Below are 20,063 nucleotides of genomic sequence, written 5' to 3' on the forward strand. Positions count from 1 at the left end.
GCCTTGCCCGAGGCCGACCCCGGTTTGATTCCCGGCATCTCATATGGTCCCACAAACACTTCCAGGAGTAATTCCTGAGTGCAGAGCCAGAAGTAACCCCTGTGTATCGCCGGGTGTGACCCAAAAAAGAAAAAAAAAAAAGAAAGAAAGAAAAATTTATCTTGCTGTTTGGTAGCAGTTCACCTAAAAGTTCTTAGCTATAGTATTAGGGAATAAAGGATGTTCCTCTATTTAAATTGTTGATCTTCAAAGTGGAACAGATTCTTCTCTTGAAGAAACCTGAGGCCAGGTAACTGAAAGACCACAGGCCTAACTGAAGGTTCAGAGTATCATAATTTCATTGGGGGCCATCAGCAGATAGGACTGACACACTGGACAAAAGAGGAGCATAGCAGAGCTCAGAAGGAAAGAAAAGAGAGATATACTGATGCAATTATGTAAGTCCGTGGTCTGTATGTAAGTGATGGGATTTATTTGCTGTCTTCTATTCTCCTAAGGAGCAGACAAGTCTAGCTCTTTCATTTTGCTCTTTTATAGTGATTGTTTTATTAATTAACTAATATCCTCTTCATTTTTATTTGCCTCTGTCCTGTTATAAATGGAACAAGGTAAAAAGTGCATAGAGAATTAACTATGATAACCCACTAGCCCCTACCCTTACCTTCCCATAATCTTCAAATTTACTATCATAAGTTGGTTCTTTCAAAGTTGAGGTATTTTTCCCATACGAACAAACACAGTGTTAGTTATATGAAAACAAACAAGTTGTTTCTAGTCATCTTTGTTTTTTCAAGCCAAGCATATGCCTACTTAGAAATTAACTTCGGAGGAGAGGCTGGAGCAATAGTACAGCCCACAGGGCATTTGCCTTGCATGCAGCTGACTCTGGTTTGATCCCTGGGCACCCCATATGGTCTCACAACCCTGCCAGGAGTAATCTCAGAGCACAAAGCCAAGACTAAGCCCTAAACACTCCTGGATGTGGCACAGAAACAAAACAAAATTAACTGGAGGAAGTCAGAAACAGTACCCAGTTTTGTTTTGGGTTTCTTTTTGGTGAGGGAGGGGAGGTTTGGGGGCTGTACCAAATGATGCTCAGGAGTTACTCTTGGCTTTGCACTCAGGAATTACTCCTGGCAGTGCTCAGGGGACCACATGGGATGCCAGTGATTGAACCTGAGTCAGCTGTGTGCAAGGCAAGTGCCTACCAGATGTACTATCACTTGGGCCCACGAAATCCAGCTGGGTACCTGTTCTTGTATTGCCACTGAGTAAGGCCTCGTTTTAAAAATTTTAAATGATTTAAAAATCAAAAAAATATGATATAGGAAAATAATAAATTCAAATTTTACTCTATAAGTTCGATTTATTGGAACACAGACATTTATTTATTTACTGCTTTTTTACTACAAAGGAAGAGAAATTACTAAAGCCCTGAGGAGACTAAGGATTGTGCACTGTAGTATCCTGAATTGGATCCTGGAACAGAGAGAAGACTTAATGGAAAAAATGGTGACATCTAAATAAAATCTGGAGTTTAGTAAATAACAGTGTACTTATGATGGTTTCTTAGTTTTGCAAGCATACCATGTTATGTAAGATGTTAGTGTTAAGGGAAACTTGGTGAAAGACAGTACTTTTCTTTAAATCTAAAGCTATTTTAGAATAAATAGTTTGTTTAAAACACAATTTAGGGGGCCAGAGTGATAGTACAACGGGTAGGGCATTTGCCTCACATGTGACAACCCAGGCTCAGCCCCTGGCATCACATGGTTCCCCCAGCACTGCCAGAAGTTATTCCTGAATGCAAAGTCAGCAGTAACCCATGAGCTTTGCTGGGTCCCCCCCCCAAAAAAAAAAACCCCAGAAACCCACAATTAGGGAGGTGGAGATATAGTACAGTGAGTAGGGCATTTGCCTTGCATGCTGCTGAACCAGGTTTAGTCTTTAGCATCCCATATGATCTACAGAACCAGAAATAAGCCCTGAGCACTGCCAGATGTGACTCCAAAAACAAAACAAAACAAAAATTCTTTTTTAATGAAATGAAAAAAAAAAAACAGTTAAATGGGACCCGGGATGTGCTCACACTTAACACACATGCCTCTTACATATGTGAGACCCTGGGTTAGAACCACCCACCAATTAAAAAATAAAAGTTACCTTCTCAGCAGATTGCTAGCATTGCCTCTAGGTTGCCATCTTATTTTATTAAGAAAATTTGATATTGGACTAAAGCGATAGTACAGTGAGTAGGGTGTTTGCCTTGTACACGGCTGATCCGTGTTCGGTCCCCCGCATCCTATATGGTCCCGCCAAGCACCAGGAGTAATTCCTGAGTACAGAGCCAGGAGTAACCCTTGAGCATCGCCGGGTGTGACTCAAAAAGCAAAAAAAGAAAATGATCAGAGAGATAATAAAATGGGATAAGGTACTTAACCTTATTTCAGCAGACCTGAGTTCTATCTCCAGCACCACGTTGTTACCTAAGTACTGCCAGAAGTGATCCCTGAGCATAAAACAAGGAGTAAGCCCTAAGCACCACCAAGTATTACCCAAAAGCAAACAAAAATTTTTTTTTAATGTTACCCATTTTCATAAAGGTTTTAATATATCATAGGAATGGCATCTTTGTTAACTCTTTAGAGTGTATCATTATTGTGCTGGAGTGATAGTACAGCACGTAGCGGCACTTGCCTTGCACACCACTGGCTAAGATCTCTGGCACTCCATGTGGCTGTTGAGCCCTGTCAGGAGTGACTCTTGAGCACAGAACTAGGAGGAACACTGGTCCAACCACCACTCCAAAATAAAGTGGAACAGCATTTTTGAGCAGTTATTTGTTGACTTATTTATTGTCTTATCCACAGCTATAAAACCAAAATGTTATAGAAATTGTCTTTCATTATACTGAGTCAGTTTTTTATACTAATTTATACAAAACTTTCATTAACCAACACTTAAGTCCTCAGAGGACTGGAGAAATAGCTTAACTGGCTGAATGCTTCCTTTATATGTGTGAGCCTATGTCTAATCCCTGATAATGCACGGTCCCCTAAACACATCGAGGAGTGACCACCAGTAGAGACTGGGGATAGTGACCAACCTCCTCCTTTCACACATAAAAATTGTTAGAATTGACTCTAGTTGAAGTTTTCAGAGAATGTGGGAATGAAAGTGACAATTGTCTGAATCCTTTCTTCACAACATTTGAGCTTTGTGATCTTGGAAAAGCCATATTTTTAAACAATAGTATTATTTTATTTTCCCCAGAATTGCTGTCTGTAAAGAGGATTTTTGTTTTGTTTTGTTTTGTTTTTGCTTTTTGGGTCACACCCGGCAATGCACAGGTGTTACTCCTGGCTCGTGCATTCAAGAATTATTCCTGGCGGTGCTCGGGGGACCATATGGGATGCTGGGAATCAAAACCGGGTTGGCCATGTGCAAGGCAAATGCCCTACCCACTTTGCTATTGCTCCAGCCCCAAGAGGGTATTTTTGAAGGCATCTTTAAACTATGACTCACAGAAAAAAAAAAAAGTTTGTCTATTTTACCTGCCAGGTATATGGAAATAATGCCACCCATCTGTCAAAAATACTGCCACCAGTGTGTTTATGACACTTTTTTTTTTTGGCTTTTTTGGTCACAATCAGTAATCAGGGGTTACTCCTGGTTCTGAACCCAGGAATCACTCCTGGCAGTGCTGGGGGACCATAAGGGATGCCAGGAATCAAATCTGGCACATGCAAGGCAAACCGCCCTATCCACATTATTATTGCTCCAGCCCCTGTATGACAAATTATTAAAAAGGTTTTTTTGTTTTGTTTTGTTTTTTTAATATTTGGGCACCCTGGTGACTGTGTGCTATTCCTGGATTCGTGTGCTTAGGGGTCACACCTGGTAATGCTTGGTGGACCTCATGGTGCCAGGGATAGAACTTGGGCCTCCAGTATATAAAGGATGGCTTTTAGTCTATTGAACTATCTCTCCAGTCTTATTGTGACAACTTCTTAAAGCTTTAGTTTTGTTTTTTAGATTTCTAGTAAAATTTTAGTACTATCTTTTCTATAACATTTCTCATAACTTTAATAGTTCTTTAGAGTCCACAAGACATTTATACATGCATGAAATAATAGTAAGTAGAAGTACACATATGGCCACCCAAGCACGTGTACTTGATTGTCATCTCCTTGACAATTTTCCAGAGATGACTTACCAATGTGGGCTGGAGCGATAGCACAGTGGTAGGGTGTTCACCTTTCACGAGGCCGACCTGTGTTTGATTCCTCCGCCCCTCTCGGAGAGCCCGGAAAGCTACCGAGAGTATCACGCCTGCACAGCAGAACCTGGCAAGCTACCCGTGGCGTATTGGATATGCCAAAAACAGTAACAATAAGTCTCACAATGTGAGACGTTACTGGTGCCCGTTCAAACAAATCGATGAGCAACGGAATGACAGTGACGGTGACTTACCAATGTAAGAGAAAACTGCCCCATCAGTAGAATTGAGGTAGGCATAATCATTTCAGTTTCCTTGAATTGAATGTCCTAGGAGTTGTTGTGATTAGAGCAGGTTAGAAGAAATCTGGACCTGTATGTTATCTCCCTTACTAACTATGCAATTTAATGGTGCCAGTGTGCATGGGAGGAAGTTTGCTTATTTTCTCCTTTTTTTTTTAAAAAACTTTTTATTAAATCACCATGTGGAAAGTTACAAAGTTCTCAGGTTTAAATGTCAGTTATACAATATTCAAACACCCGTCCCTTCACCAGTGCCCATATTCCACCACCAGAAACCCCAGTATACCCCCCGCCCCCACCCCCTACCCCCTACTGTATAACTAATGAATTTCACTTCATTTTTTTCTTTACCTTGATTACATTCCATAATTCAACACAAAACTCACTATAGTTGTTGGAGTTTCCAACCAAGAGAGACAGACCTACTACATTTGATAATTAGTTTTTCATTGCTGGAAATGAAGAGATATGTAGCCCCACTGCTACAAGTACATAACTCTCTCTTATTTTCTCCTCTTCATGTTTCTGCTTGGGTGACAATGTCATTTGTCATCTATCACGTTTGGTGATTGGGGTGGGGGTATGTGGAGTGGCACCATGTGTCTCCTGCTTTCTGCCATCTTGTTCAGTTCTAACCTGTGCCTACAGAGAGCCATTCTGCCTGCGGTTCCTAGAACATGCCCAATGATGGGCTTCCACGGCATTCTTAGTGTTAAGCAGTCGTGTTGTCTGCTATACCTCTCAGTTCACCCAAAGAGAATTACCTCTGTCTAATATTTTAGGTTGTTTAGTTAGAAACTTTTAAGAGTATTACTTAAAACAAACAAACAAACCCTTCATATCAGGGGCCAGAGTGATAATACAGTGGGTAGGGCACAAGGGGCCAACCCAGTTCAATCCCCAGCATCCCGCGTGGTCCCCTGAGCACTGCCAGAAATAATTCTTGTGTGCAGAGCCAGGAGTAACCCCTGAGCATTTCCAGTTGTGGCCCAATCCCCCTCCCCCCCAAAAAAACCCACAAAACTCTTCATATCAGGTATTCTAAAAAAAGTCACTGTCACTGTTATCCCGTTGCTCATTGATTTACTCGAGCGGGCACCAATAACGTCTCCATTCTGAGACTTGTTTTTGGCATATCGAATACACCACGGGGAGCTTGCCAGAAAGAAAATATATCCCATTTCTCTATGTGCTTGGAATTTGAACCAAAACTGTTTCTGAACATTCCATTTATAGCCTTATCCGTTTTTGAATGTTTTAACTGAGAAATATTTACCATTATAAATCTTTATCTAACAGCAGCTGGCTCACAAAGTTCAATCAAAAGGTGAAATTGAATTGGGCATAAGCAATTATGCAGTACCGAACAATGTTCAAAAACAAGCTGAGAGTGTTGCAGATAAGAATGAAGAACCCTCAAGCAATCATGCTTCACAAGGAAAAGGTATTACTATGATTTTGTTTTGTTTAAAAAGAAACCAGCTTTTCTTTCCTCCTTTTGAAATAGTTTTATTTCATAAAAAATACTGCTTGCAGGCTGGTGAGATAGCTCAAAGGGCTGGATTGCATGCTTTGCATTTGTGAGGCCTTGATTTGATCCCCAACACTACATTTCCTAAATTTCTCTGAGTGGGCCCAAGCACCACTGGGTGTGAGTCCAAAAATATATATATGTATATATACAAAATATATATGTATATATACATATATAAGAAAACAAATATAAATGAAAAAATATGTATATATGTATATATACATATATATGTAATTTCCATAAGCTCATATTGTTGTTCTGTTTACAATTTGGAACTTTTGATACATAGTGAATTGTGGGGGACCAGAGAGATTGTGGGTAAGGTGCTTGCATTGCATACAGTCAATCACATCCTATATGGTCTCCTGAGCCATGCCAGGAGTGATCCCAGAGTATAGAAACCACTGAACATCACCCAGTGTGGTCCAAAACCAAGTAGTGAGTTGTCTTTTAGTTGTAAGTATGCCCAAAGCATACTAACTTTGTAAAGTTATTCCATCAATGTTGCCTATAATTTTAGAAGCTGATTTTTGATTTCCTTTAAACAATTTTCAACTTGTCTAAGAAGAAATGTTTTATCTTTTGTTGCTTGAGTAGATCAGATCAAACGAGGAGGTGATGCAGGAATGCCTGGAATAGAAGAGAATGACATTGCAAAAGTTGAAGATCTTCCCACTGGTGAGTAAGGATTTTTCACTTTGAATACATTAGTTGTGGGTTTGTTGTATATGGCCTCTACTCTGTAAAAGTCTAGAGGAAAAATATCAACAGAATAATAGATTTTAGCACTTCCCTCGACAAATTGATAAAACAACAACAAAAAAGAATAATGAAAAAGTAGGTTCAAATTAAGAAATAGAGCAGTTTGGCTTTGTAGATGTGTATAGCACTTTTTAAAAAAGCCAAATCAAATTCTTCTTCAGTACACATGGTACATTCTCCGGGATAGACAGCATGCTAGGATACAAAACAATTATATCCAGAAGTCATGAAGATAGAGGGGCCAGAAAGATAGTACAGTGGTTAGGGCATTTGCCTTGCATGTAGCCAGTGTAGATTTGATCCCAGGAACCCATATAGTCCCCCAATCCTGCCAGAAGTGATCCTTGAGCACAGAGCCAGGAGTGGGTCTTTAGCACTGCCAGGTTTGGCCTAAAAACAAACCAAAAAATGATGAAGGTAGAATTCATATCAAGTATCTTTTCTGATCAAATGCTATAAAATTTTTTTCTATAAAAATATAGCTGAGGGAAGTAACAAACTTTTTTTTAAATTTATTTATTTTTAATTAGTGAATCACCGTGAGGGTACAGTTACAGATTTATACACTTTTGTGCTCATGCTTCCCTTATACAAAGTTCGGGAACCCATCCCTTCACCAGTACCCATTCTCCACCACCAGTAAACCCAGCATCCCTCCCACCCTCCCCAATCACATCTCCCCCCACCCCACCCTGCCACTGTGGCAGGGCATTCCCTTCTGTTCTCTCTCTCTAATTAGCTGTTGTGGTTTGCAATAAAGGTGTTGAGTGTCCACTGTGCTCAGTCTCTAGCCCTCATTCAGCCCGCAACACCCTTCCCCCACATGGCCTTCGACTACATTATAGTTGGTTATCTCTTCTCTGAGTTGCCCTTTCCCCAGAATGTGAGGCCAGCCTCCAAACCATGGAGTCAACCTCCTGGTACTTAGTTCTACAATTCTTGGGTGTTAGTCTCCCACTCTGTTATTCTATATACCACAGATGAGTGCAATCTTCCTATGTCTGTCTCTCTCTTTCTGACTCATTTCACTCAGCATGAAACTTTCCATGCCGATCCACTTATATGCAAAATTCATGATTTCCTTTTTTCTAACAACTGCATAGTATTCCATTGTATAGATGTACCAAAGTTTCCTCAACCAGTCATCCGTTCCAGGGCATTCAGGTTTTTTCCAGATTCTGGCTACTGTAAACAGTGCTGCGATGAACATATAAGTGCAGATGTCGTTTCGACTATACTTTTTTGCCTCTCTGGGATATATTCCCAGCAGTGGTATTGCTGGGTCAAATGGGAGCTCAATATCTAATTTTTTGAGAATCGTCCATATTGTTTTCCAGAAGGGCTGAACCAGTGGGCATTCCCACCAGCAGTGTAGAAGGGTCCCTTTCTCCCCACATCCTCTCCAACAGCGGTTGCTTTTGTTCTTTTGGATGTGTGCTAGTCTCTGTGGTGTGAGGTGGTATCTCGTGGTTGTTTTGATCTGCATCTCTCTGATGCAGATCTATAAAACTATAAAACTATAACATCTATAAAACTATAAAGTATTGATTGGTATACTGCTTTAAACTTTGAATAATGTTTTGTTGTGTATTATTCTCAACTTAATTTTTCCTTCTCAGTATCATGTTCCTGAGACTTCTTAAAACATTTGCAATTATTTAAGTATACTATAATTCATATGTGCATATATAATAGAAAATGAGGCTTTTTCTGATTTTTTTGCTGTTTCAAATAATACTATAGTGACCCTTTTTTCATTATTTTTGTTTTTGTTTTGTTTTGTGTCCACACCTATCAAGGCTTGGAGTTTAGGAATTTAGAATCCTGGCTCTGAGTTTAGGAATTACTCCTGGCAGTGCTTGGTGGACTGTATGGGATGCCTGGGATTGAACAGTTAGCTGCATGCAAGACAAATGTCCTACTCACTGTACTATTTCTTTGACCCCTACTGACCATTCTTGTGTATGTCTTCTACACATGTGAGTTTCCAGAAACTTTTCTTTGATGAGGTTATTGAGAAGGCGAGGGTACTGCTGAGTCGAAGGATCTAGTACTCACTTAGAACTACCCACCCAGTCTTTGAGGTTTGAGCAACTCCTTATTTCATTTTTGTAGTACTAGGAATTGAATCTGGGGCCTCATACACAAACACAAGTTAGACTAGTATTGAGCCACATCTCTAGCTCCTTTGAGGATATCTTAAACTCAGTATACTGGTGACCTATAAACAATTTTCAAGACAATATTTCTAAAGCTATCTACAAAACTATGGAATTTAAAGTAGATTCCTGCTTCACAGAGTATCTTCAGCTTCACACTTCTATCAGTTTACTCTTCTAGAAACATAAGATAGTTTTTTTTTGTTCTGTTTTGTTTTATTTTGGGGCTTTACTGGTGATTGCTCAGGGGATACTACTGGCTCAGCCCCCAGGAATCACTCCTGGCAGTGTTCCGGGGACCATGAGGGATGCTGGGAATTGAACCCAGGTCCAGAACTTACAAAGCAAGTACCTTACCCACTGTACTATTGCTCCACCCTCTAGTTTCTGTTTATATTCTCAGTTACATCCAGTTTTTTTGTACTTTAACTTTTTGCCATTGTAATATATATGGCTGGAGTGATGGCGCATCAGGTAGGGCGTTTGCTTTGCACGTGGCCAACCTGGGTTCAATTTTTCTGCCCCTCTTGGGGAGCCCGGCAAGCTACCGAGAGTATCTTGCCCACACAGCAGAGCTTGGCAAACTACCCATGGCTTATTCGATATGCCAAAAACAGTAAAAACAAGTCTCACAAAGGAGACTTTACTGGTGCCCACTCGAGCAAATCGATGAGCAACTGCATGACAGTGACAGTGATATATTATGTATAAAATAGCCCACATCCCCAAAAACAAAAGCAACTGGTGTTGGCATGGATGTGGGGAGAAAGGGACTCTCTTTCACTGCTGGTGGGAATGCGACTGGTTCAGCCCTTTTGGAAAACAATATGGACGAGTCTCAAAAAGTTAGAAATTGAGCTCCCATTTGACCCAGCAATACCACTCCTGGGAATATATCCCGGAGAGGCAAAATGGTATAGTAGAGATGACATCTGCATTTCCATGTTCATTGCTGCTCTGTTTACAATAGCCACAACATGGAAAAAACCAGAGTGCCCGAAAACAGATGATTGGCTAAAGAAACTCTGGTATATTTACACAATGGAATACTACGTAGCTGTCAGAAAACATGAAGTCATGAAATTTGCATATAAGTGGATCAACATGGAAAGTATCATGCTGAGTGAAATGAGTCAGAAAGAAAGAGACAGACATAGAAAGATCGCACTCATATGTGGAATATAAAGTAGCTGAGAGGTACAAGCTTACAATCTTGCAATTCCTGGCAGACATTTCTCTGGACTTAGTTACTAAAATACTAAAATACATAAATCCAAAACTATGCTGCTGCTAGTGCGGCCTCCTGACCTCATATCTCTTCATTCTCAGCAATGGAAAACAAATTACCAAATGCTTTCTTTTCAGCAGATCGACTTTAGGGGGGAGAAACAAAAAAAAAATACATTTTGTATTATATTATACATTACAATTATATAATACATAACTACTACATATATACAGTATAATTATATGATATAGTATGTTATATACAAGATGTTATATAATATATAATATTTATATATTTGGGGGCACACTCAGCAGTGCTCCATGGTTACTTCTGGCTCTGCGTTCAGGAATTACTCCTGGCAGTGCTGAGGGTACTCTATGGGATGTCAAAAATTGAAGCCAGGTCTGCTACATGCAAAGCAAATGTCCTACCTGCTCTTTTATCACTCCAGCCCCATGTCATTGTAATATTTATGAAATAGTGTCTCATTTTAACTTAAATTTGCCTTGGGACTTGTGACACTAAGCATCTCTTTATTTAGTTACTGGCTGTTTCAGTTGCTTTCTTGCCACACTGAAATACCTGATCATATTTTTTCCTGTTCTTAAATTGAATTGATATTTTTTCTTACTATTTTTTAAGAATTATTTTATTTTATTTTGGAAGGCTGTTTTGGGTATCCCAAAAGAAAAAATACTTTAATTGAATCATTACTATGAGCCTCTTTCCTGGGATCTCTGGATGGCCACATGAAAGCAAAGACTCTTAGAAGTGAAATGTCTAGAAAATCTGCCTTATCTGTGAGAGCAAAAAAAATCAAGGCGAGACGGGAAGGAAAGCTCAAAGGATGAAAAACACATGCTTTGCATGCAGGAGGGCCATATTTGATCCTCTTGGGGCTACTACATGGTCCCCCAAGCACCACTGGAAGCAGTCTTCAGAGTTGGGTGTAGCCTCTGAGCGCCACTGTGATAGAAACAAAGCAAAAAGAAAATTTGACCAGTGTTGCCAGTTGGTGTAACAAACCTAAAATGGGAAACCCTCAAGGATGGGGTATTAGAACAAATAACGGTAATCTGAAAATTAATGGATATAGCAAGATAGAATCAGAGGGAGGCAGCCTGGTTTTCATTGAAAATGCAGAAAAGTCATTTTCAGAATATACTATGGAGCTGAAGGTGTGTGAAGAACTGCAGGCCACTCTGAATGGTTTGACCAAATTACAAGTCAAACAGAAAATGGAAAAACTATCATCAATTGTGAAGAGAATCTACAAACTAGAAAATTATATTTGTGGGAAGGAGAGATTTTTGAGTTTTCCTCCATGCTCTCTACATGTCCCAGAAGTCGCTGCTCCTGAAATGTCCCATCTGTGAAGCACTGCCCCACACCTCTGATCTCCACCTCATCCTGAGCTACTTGTCTGTGTGACTGTGCCAGCCCCCCCTGGAAGAAAGACACCCACACTGCATCTGGAGAGCATGCTGTAGGAAGCACTGAGCACCACATATTCAGTCTATTGAGTAATCTCTCCATCCCTGAAAACTTTTTCTCAACATGCCCAGTAGTTGTAGGCAATACACAACTCTGCTGTTTCCTATAAAGTAAGCAGAGGTATTACATGAACAAATGATCAAGGGAATGTTTCTTCTTTTTTCTTGCTTTTTCATTCCTGTAAGGAAATCCTTTATTTCACACAGAATCTTTTCGTGGAGCTAGGTCCCACATCTGCAGGCTCCCAGTAGCTCGCAAGCAGAACAAGTGCCTTATCTGCTATATGATTACTCTGTATCCCCCCTTTTTTTAATTGAACCCAGTGGTGCTAGGACCGGTTAGGGAGCACTACCAGAAATGGCCAGCCAGACATCTGGGACCACTAGGGCTGCTCTGGTGATTCTGAGGGGATGGGGGTAGGGGTAGGGGGACATGCAATGCTGGAAATGAAACAACTCCTTTCACATACCACTGGAGCTATAACCCACCCTTGCCTTGATTTTTGTTAGGAAGATAATAATATAAATGTGTACATCTTTGTTAGTAATGCCTTATGTAAAACTTAAAATTCTTCCTCTATGAAACTAAAATTTCAACTTGTAGTATGTCACATTTAATATTTTAAACCTGAGCAACATAGAGTACTGTGTTGTCGTTGCTTCGTCTAATCTATAAATGTCAAATTTTATTTGTCTTCTGTAAAAAGCTTAAAGGTTGTACTGTTGAAAATCACTGTGTCTGAAGTGATTCATTCATTTATTCATTCAATCTTTATTGAATTACTGTTTTGTGTCAGGCATTATTCCGGGTATAGGGCATATAGTGGTGAACAGCACAGAGTTTGTCCTGTCCCTAAAGCTTATATTCCAGCCAGATTTATTAATCATAAAAATGTATCAAATAGTTACCACAAATTAGTCAACATGCCAATGATAAGGATTATAAAATTAGAGTATTTTAGGATTAGTATATATTACTGTCAATAAAAATAATATAGATCTATTTGTTCCCTTTTAGCTTTAAAGAAACCCCCTATTTCTGTTTCTCAATTTGAAAATAACCAAGCAATCTCCCATCTTCCAACTGGACAATCTCTCTCCTCAAATTTGGTTCCAGGTATGAAGCCTTCATTTTTTGTTTTTGTTGTTGTTTGTTTTTTGATCAATCTGACTTGGTGCTCCAGCCTCACTCCTTTTTTAGTTTTTGGGGAACTTTATGTGCCAGGGATCAAACCTAGGCTTCAGCATGCAAAGCATGCACTCCAGCCTACTCAGTAATTTATCTGACTCCTGGTATCTTATCAAAGTTCCACTTGAAAACCAATTCAGTAGTCATACATTGTTATATAATTAATAAAATATATTTTTATATAGTAGAGTGGCAATTATTCTTTGGTCAATGCTGTGTTATCAAATGACTAATGAGATCTCAGGGAGAAATAATTTTTAAACTGCTCCTTGTCTGGTGAATTAAGAGCAGAGTGATTAGTTTTATTTACCACTCTACAGTCCCTTTTATCTCAACTAGTCTATAAGAATTTTCCTTTTCAAAATGTGTTTAAATTTGGGCCACAGAGATAGTATAGCAGATAGGGCAGTTTCCTTGAAGGTAGCCAACCTGGATTCAATTCTTACGACATGGTCCACTGAGAGTCCTGCCAGGAGTGATCCCTAAATGCAGAGGCAAGAGTAAATCCTGAAGAACTCTTTGTGTGGACAAAGCAAACAGTGTTTAAATTTATCTTATTGAGAAAGGCCATCTGTAATTTACTAAATCCACCTGTATTATACTCTATACTTGTGAATGTGTATCTTTTGTTTTCTACTGTTTCTGTTATGTTTTATAGAAATGTTTCCCTAAAATTGAAATTTTATGATTAGATTGATTGTAATAAGAATCTAAAGCAAGGTTTGCATAAAGAAAAAGGTGGGGACATGGTAGAAAGAATTAACAGTTGTGAGTCACTATATAGATAAAAATGACTCATGTTAGAATTTTCAAGAAGGCTTACTAGATTTTGAATTTTTTTTTTCTTTTTGGGTCACACCCGGCAATGCACAGGGGTCATTCCTGGCTCATGCACTCAGGAATTACCCTTGGCGGTGCTCAGGGGACCATATGGGATGCTGGGATTCAAACCCGGGTCGGCCGCGTGCAAGGCAAACGCCCTACCCGCTGTGTTATCACTCCAGCCCCAGATTTTGAATTTTTTTGAGAGCAATATGGAATCTATTGGAAGGATAAGGTACATGTGTCATTTTCGTTTTGATCTTTCTCCAACATATCCCTTTGATGAATAGATATATATTCAGTAATGGAGACTCCAGGGAGTGATTAAACTTCACAAGATTTAATTAGAAAAAATTAAAATAAAGAAAAAGACTGCATGACTACCCAACATGAAACAACAATGTATCTTAGCTTTTCTAAAGCAGGTTTTGTGAAATTGCTCCATAAAATATTACTTCATTATGGTGTCTTTGTTTTGTAGATTCTCATGTGAATCTCAATGGAAACCCCGGTACCTCAAAACAGAACCCTTCAAATGTTCTTCAGCGTTTAATTCCAGGCCCAAAGTTGGAAAATGAACCGAGAATTCAAGCAGATATACTAAAGCATGCCACCAGGGATAGAGTTGGTGATTTCCATAAGTTGAAGCAAAGTAAGAATCAGTTGATGAATATTACACTAAAAAGATTTCACAAAATGTTTGTTTAAAAATTTTAAGATATTTATTATATACATTGCACACAGCATATAGTAAAGTTATATACATAGAAAGTATAATTTAAAATTTAAAAGAAAAGATTGTAAATGGGTAAAGTTATTTTAAAGGAGACTCCAAAATGTTACTCATATTCTCCAACATTAAGTTCAGGTGAGTTGATTTTTTTAATGTGTTATTCTTATGACTATAAACTTCTTTGGAGAAGTGAAAAAAGATATATTTTGTTAGACAAATGAATGAAAATGTTGATTAGGAAAGAGGGAAATGAGATTGTTTGATAAATGGATTCTGGGGAAAATATATTCCATGAGACCACCATAGCAGAAGACTCGCCACTGCTTCCTTTTCCATTACTTCTAATTGCAGCTTGCTTCATTTGGGTATTAGGAGAGAAGTGAAGAAACTGAAAAAATTCAGAGTACTGTATGGTGAAGTATGACTGCTCAATTATATTGATTTTGATAAATAGGCAATGTATATGGATCTATAACTTCTGTAATTGTTAGAATCCCAAGAAGTATAAAAAAAAATTCTGGTAGTTGAGAGAATTTGAGCTATTACAGTGTCTCTTAAGTCAACTTCCTTAAAAACTTAAACTTTTCATATGTAATTAAGACTGCTTCTTCAGGGCTAGTCAAGATTTCCTTTCTTTATCTTCTGAAATGACAATGTCCAGTTTGTCTTTACTTGCTTTTTGTGATGGTTTCTGTAGTAACAGTTGCTCGTAGCAGTGTTTAGGCAGTTACTTGTATATTGGATGTTTTACCATGAGAACTGAGTAGTCACATTTGTTAGTATTTTCAATATATTATTTTGTTGGTCTTATGAAAGCCATGGGCTGGAGCGATAGCACAGCGGTTGGGCATTCGCCTTTCACTTGGCCAACCCGTGTTCGATTCCTCCGCCCCTCTCGGAGAGCCTGGCAAGCTGCCCAGAGTATGGAGCCTGCATGGCAGAGCCTGGCAAGCTACCCGTGCGTATTGGATATGCCAAAAACAGTAACAATAAGTCTCTCAATGAGAGACGTTACTGGTGCCCGCTCAAACAAATGGATGAGCAACGGGATGACAGTGACAGTGATGAAAGCCATTCATATTTCTGCATCTACAGGACTATTAATTTGCATATATTTTGACTTTCCTTCATTGGTATTTTTAAACATGTTCCTGTATCTGAACCAAAATATTATATGAGAAACCTTTACAAGAATGATAGCGTCTTGGGGCTGGAGTGATAGCATAGCGGGTAGGGCGTTTGCCTTGCACGCGGCCGACCTGGGTTCAAATCCCAGCATCCCATATGGTCCCCTGAGCACCGCCAGGAGTAATTCCTGAGTGCAGAGCCAGGAGTAACCCCTGTGCATCGCCAGGTGTGACCCAAAAACCAAAAAAAAAAAAAAAAAGAATGATAGCGTCTTTAAATAAAAAATATTTCTCAAAATCTTATTAAGGGGGCCGGAGCGATAGCACAGCGGGTAGGGCATTTGCCTTGCACGCGGCTGACCCGGGTTCGATCCCCGGCATCCCATATGGTCCCCCAAGCACCGCCAGGAGTAATTCCTGAGTGCAAAGCCAGGAGTAACCCCTGAGCATCGCTGGGTGTGACCCAAAAGAGCAAAAAAAAAAAAAAAAATCAAAATCTTATTAAGGAATTAGGCTAAAAACTTTTCTCAACAAAAAGAAATTTAAAGTAAAGACATAACAAAATAAAATAACTTAGTAATTAAGATTATTTTTAAAGCATAGTTTGTGCTACATTGTGTATCATTTATTTTTATTACTGCATTACTATACTGTTTATACTGATCTTTGGGTAATAATTTTGGAAAATAGTTTCGATATGCCAGAAACAGTAACAAGTCTCAAATGGAGATGTTACTGGTGACCGCTCGAGCAAATCGATGAACAACAGGATGACAGTGCTACAGTTTTGAGAAAATTATTATTCTCTAACTTATTTTTAAAAGAACCTATTGAGATTTATTCTTATTCCATTAAAAATTATATAAATCTCAATATATATAAATATAAATTTATATAAATCTCAAATCAATTTCTGTATTTTATTAACATTTAAAAATGTTTTAAAATTAATTTATTTAAAATGTCTTTAATTTACATACATTTTCACCTATCATATTTACATAGTTTTAATTTTAATTGGGCCATACTTGGTGATGCTAGGGACAGTTGGGGCAACATGAAGTTCCAGGGATCAAGCTCAAAGCCTTATACTCGCTAAGCATGTGCTCTGCCGCTTGAGCTATCTCCCAGCCCCATTATTGTATATAATATATACATATTTATTATATACATGTGTTTGTGTGTATGTATATATGTACATATATATATTTACTCGCTGATAGAGCTATATTACATTGTACTTAAGCAATAATAATTAACTCTTCCTTTTTATTATATAAGGATTCCCCCTACTTCTATTTTTTTAATTATGACCTTGAATTTTGGGGATGGGTCACACCTGCCAAAGCTCAGGGGTCATTCCTTGTTCTGCACTCAAGAACTATTTCTGGCAATGCTCAGGTGCCCATATAAGATGCTGGAGATTGAACCCAGGTTGGTTGCATGTAAGGCAAATTGAATATATTTTTAAAAAATTATATCCAGCCCCTCTGGGCTGGAGTGATAGTACAGTGGGTAGGGAGCTTGCTTTGCATAAGCTAGACCAAGTTTGATCCAGTACCCTATATGGTTCCTGAGCCCCACCAGGATGCTTCCTGAGTGCAGAGCCAGGAGTAAATCCTAAGCACTGCTGGGTGTGACATAAAAACAAACAAACAAACAAAAAAGATATTTCCTTCTGCTTCTACTTGAATGTCCCTTTAAAGGTATAATGCCCAGATTGAAATTTCTACTTTCTAGCTTTCTAGCTCCTATTACTTAATGTGAGATTTTTTTTTCTTGAATAGTTTTATAGTGTCACTAAATATATTTAACTATATAGGGCTGGAATGATAGTTCAGCAGGTAGGATTCTTGCCTTGAACATTCTCAACCTGGGTTCAGTCCCTAGCACCATACAGTCAATCCTCTGAGCCCACCAGGAGAGATTCCTGAGTGCAGAGCCAGGAGTAAGCCCTGTGCATAATCCAATGTGATCCAAAACCCCAAAATAAATAAAGTTTATGTGTATTTCCCTATGATCTGCTCATATTTGTCTTTTAAGAATATAACGATTCCTTAAAATTATTACAAGTCATTGGTTTACTATGGTCTATTTTTACATAGGAATTTACTATAATTAAATATGAAGTCTATTGTACTTTTTTGGTTTGTTTTAGTTTTGTAATGCCAGATTGAACCCAGAACCTTGCCACATGAATATATATCAGTTTTAACCACTTAGCCAAATAACTTGGAGATTAATTACTTTGTGTTTGTATCAAACTTTTTTTCTTTGCAAGAAAGTTTTTATTGAAGACTTATTTTGTCTTGTTTTTTTGAGCTATATCTGGAGTGCTTGGGGAAGGAACTACATGTGATACCTGATATTGAACCTCAGAGAAATAGCACAATGTTTAGGATGCTTGCCTTGCATATGGCTGCTTTTACCAGTCCTGGTTTGATCCCTGGAAACATATTTGTCCCCTAAGCACTGCCAGGAGTGATCCCTGAGCACAGAGCCAGGAGTAAACCCATAATGCTTAAAAACCTAATTAAGTTTTAGGACAGGGAGATGTAGGTTAATATCATATGAAAACCCATCATTTCCAACTCACCATAACTATAGGTAAAAATTTTTCAATTATACTTAAGTCATAAATTTATAAAAATATACAATTCAGTAGCATTTATTATATTCAAAATTATTGTTTCTCAAAAGAAAATTCTTTACCTGTTAGGCACTTACTCCCTATTTCCTTGTACCTATAATCCGTCAAAAAACTAATGTGCTTTCTGACTCTATGGATTCACTTATTCTGGATATTTTATATGAAAGGAATACCTTTATATAAATGAAATATAGCCTTTATGTTCGACTTCTTTAACTGTTGCCATCCTAATAGTTGGGAAGTGGTAACTGTAATTTTTGTTTACATTTTCTTGATGACATTAAGCATCTTTTCATGTATTTGTTGGAATTTTTTTTTATTTGGGGGCTACACCTGTAGTGCTCAGGGGTTAGTTCTGGCTTTGTGCTCAGGAATTATTCCTTGCACATTCAGGGACCATATGGGATGCTAGGGTTTGGATCTGGATTGGCCATGTGCAAGACTAGTGCCCTGCCTGCTGTACTATTGCTCAAACCCTTGATTTGCAAATATTTTTTGCCAATAGTAGGGTTCACTCTGGATGTGTGTTCTTCTGTTAAGTAGACTTTAATGCACAGAAATTTTAGCGCCTGTAAGTTTATTTTGATTATTTGGGATGTCTTACAATTCCATGTGAATTTTAAGATCTGCTTGTCTGTTACTTCTGAAAAGCAGGTATCTTAGTAAGAATTGTATCCATAGATTGCTTTTGGGAGTATTGTCCTATGAACAGTGTTAAGTCTCCGAATTCATCATGGGATGACTTCTGATGTTAGGCATCTTCTTTTTTCAGCAAAATTTTGTAGTAATTTCCAGTATATAATTTTGTGTTTCCTTGGTTAAATATATTCCTAACCATTATTTTTTGTGTTAGTGTAAATCCAGTTGTTTACTTTTCAGATTGTTTATTTTTAGTATGTAAAAATAATGCTTGTGGTTTCCTCCCCTTCCCCACTCCCCATGCTAGGAATTGAACCTAGGTACTCCATACATAGATAGCAAGAGTTCTATCACTGGGTTATATCCCTGCCATTAATGACTTGATTTTTGATTTTGTTTGTTTTGGGGGGGTTACCCACACCCAGCAATGCTCAGTAGTTACTTCTGGCTCTGTACTCAAGAACTATACCTGGTCATACTTGGGAGACCATATGGGGTGCCAGGGACCAAACCCAGGTTGGCCATATGCAAGACAAATGCTCGACCTGCTATTCTATTGCTTGGGCCTCAATAACTTAATTTTTGTGTGTTGACCATATATTCTTATAACTGAGCTGAAATTGATGCAATAAATTTTACTTTTATCAATTAAAGTATATCTATCTTGATTCGTATGGTAACTTTTTACTTTTTTAAATTGGAAATAACCTGTCTTTCATCTGGGCATACGTTTATCACTCAATTTTCACTTATTTTTCCTCCTTATTTACCTCTCTAGAAATCACTAGTTTGAATTTATTTACAAATCAGTAAATTGAATTACAGTAGTTCAAATTAATTTTTCTCTAGCCTGATAAACATTTGTCTCAGTATTCTCATTCATATGTATTCATTTATTTTTTGCGTGGCATTTAGTTTTTATCAGATACATTGTTCATTCACCTTTTTGTTTGTTTTGTTTTGCTGGGGGCGCTGGTGGGAGGAGGGTTCAAACAAAAGTCCTCATACATGCTAAGCATTCACTTTCTACGGATAGAAAAACCCTTATATCACCATTTTTAACCTATGTCTAGAATTTTTATTCTGATTCTTATCTTTATTCCTAATCTAAAGTTATTCTGATGCCATTTCATATGTTTTTTTTTTCACAGCAAGAAATTCTCTGATACCAGCTATACAGTTTAACTCAGTGCTGACCCTGTTCTT

At 38.2% G+C, this 20,063-nt stretch overlaps 1 protein-coding gene across 3 annotated transcripts in view; it reads left to right on the forward strand.

The window, feature by feature from the left end:
* Positions 1-20,063, forward strand: part of GOLM2 (golgi membrane protein 2) — a 70,608-nt gene that overhangs the window by 35,109 nt on the left and 15,436 nt on the right. For all 3 annotated transcript variants that reach the window (XM_055131385.1, XM_055131386.1, XM_055131387.1), the window contains exons 5-8: positions 5,821-5,965; positions 6,653-6,733; positions 12,716-12,814; positions 14,190-14,360. In XM_055131385.1, coding sequence (XP_054987360.1) covers positions 5,821-5,965; positions 6,653-6,733; positions 12,716-12,814; positions 14,190-14,360 — 496 coding nt within the window. The remainder of the gene's footprint in view (positions 1-5,820; positions 5,966-6,652; positions 6,734-12,715; positions 12,815-14,189; positions 14,361-20,063) is intronic.

Source organism: Sorex araneus, chromosome 3 (assembly GCF_027595985.1).
Source record: "Sorex araneus isolate mSorAra2 chromosome 3, mSorAra2.pri, whole genome shotgun sequence".
NCBI lineage: Eukaryota > Metazoa > Chordata > Mammalia > Eulipotyphla > Soricidae > Sorex > Sorex araneus.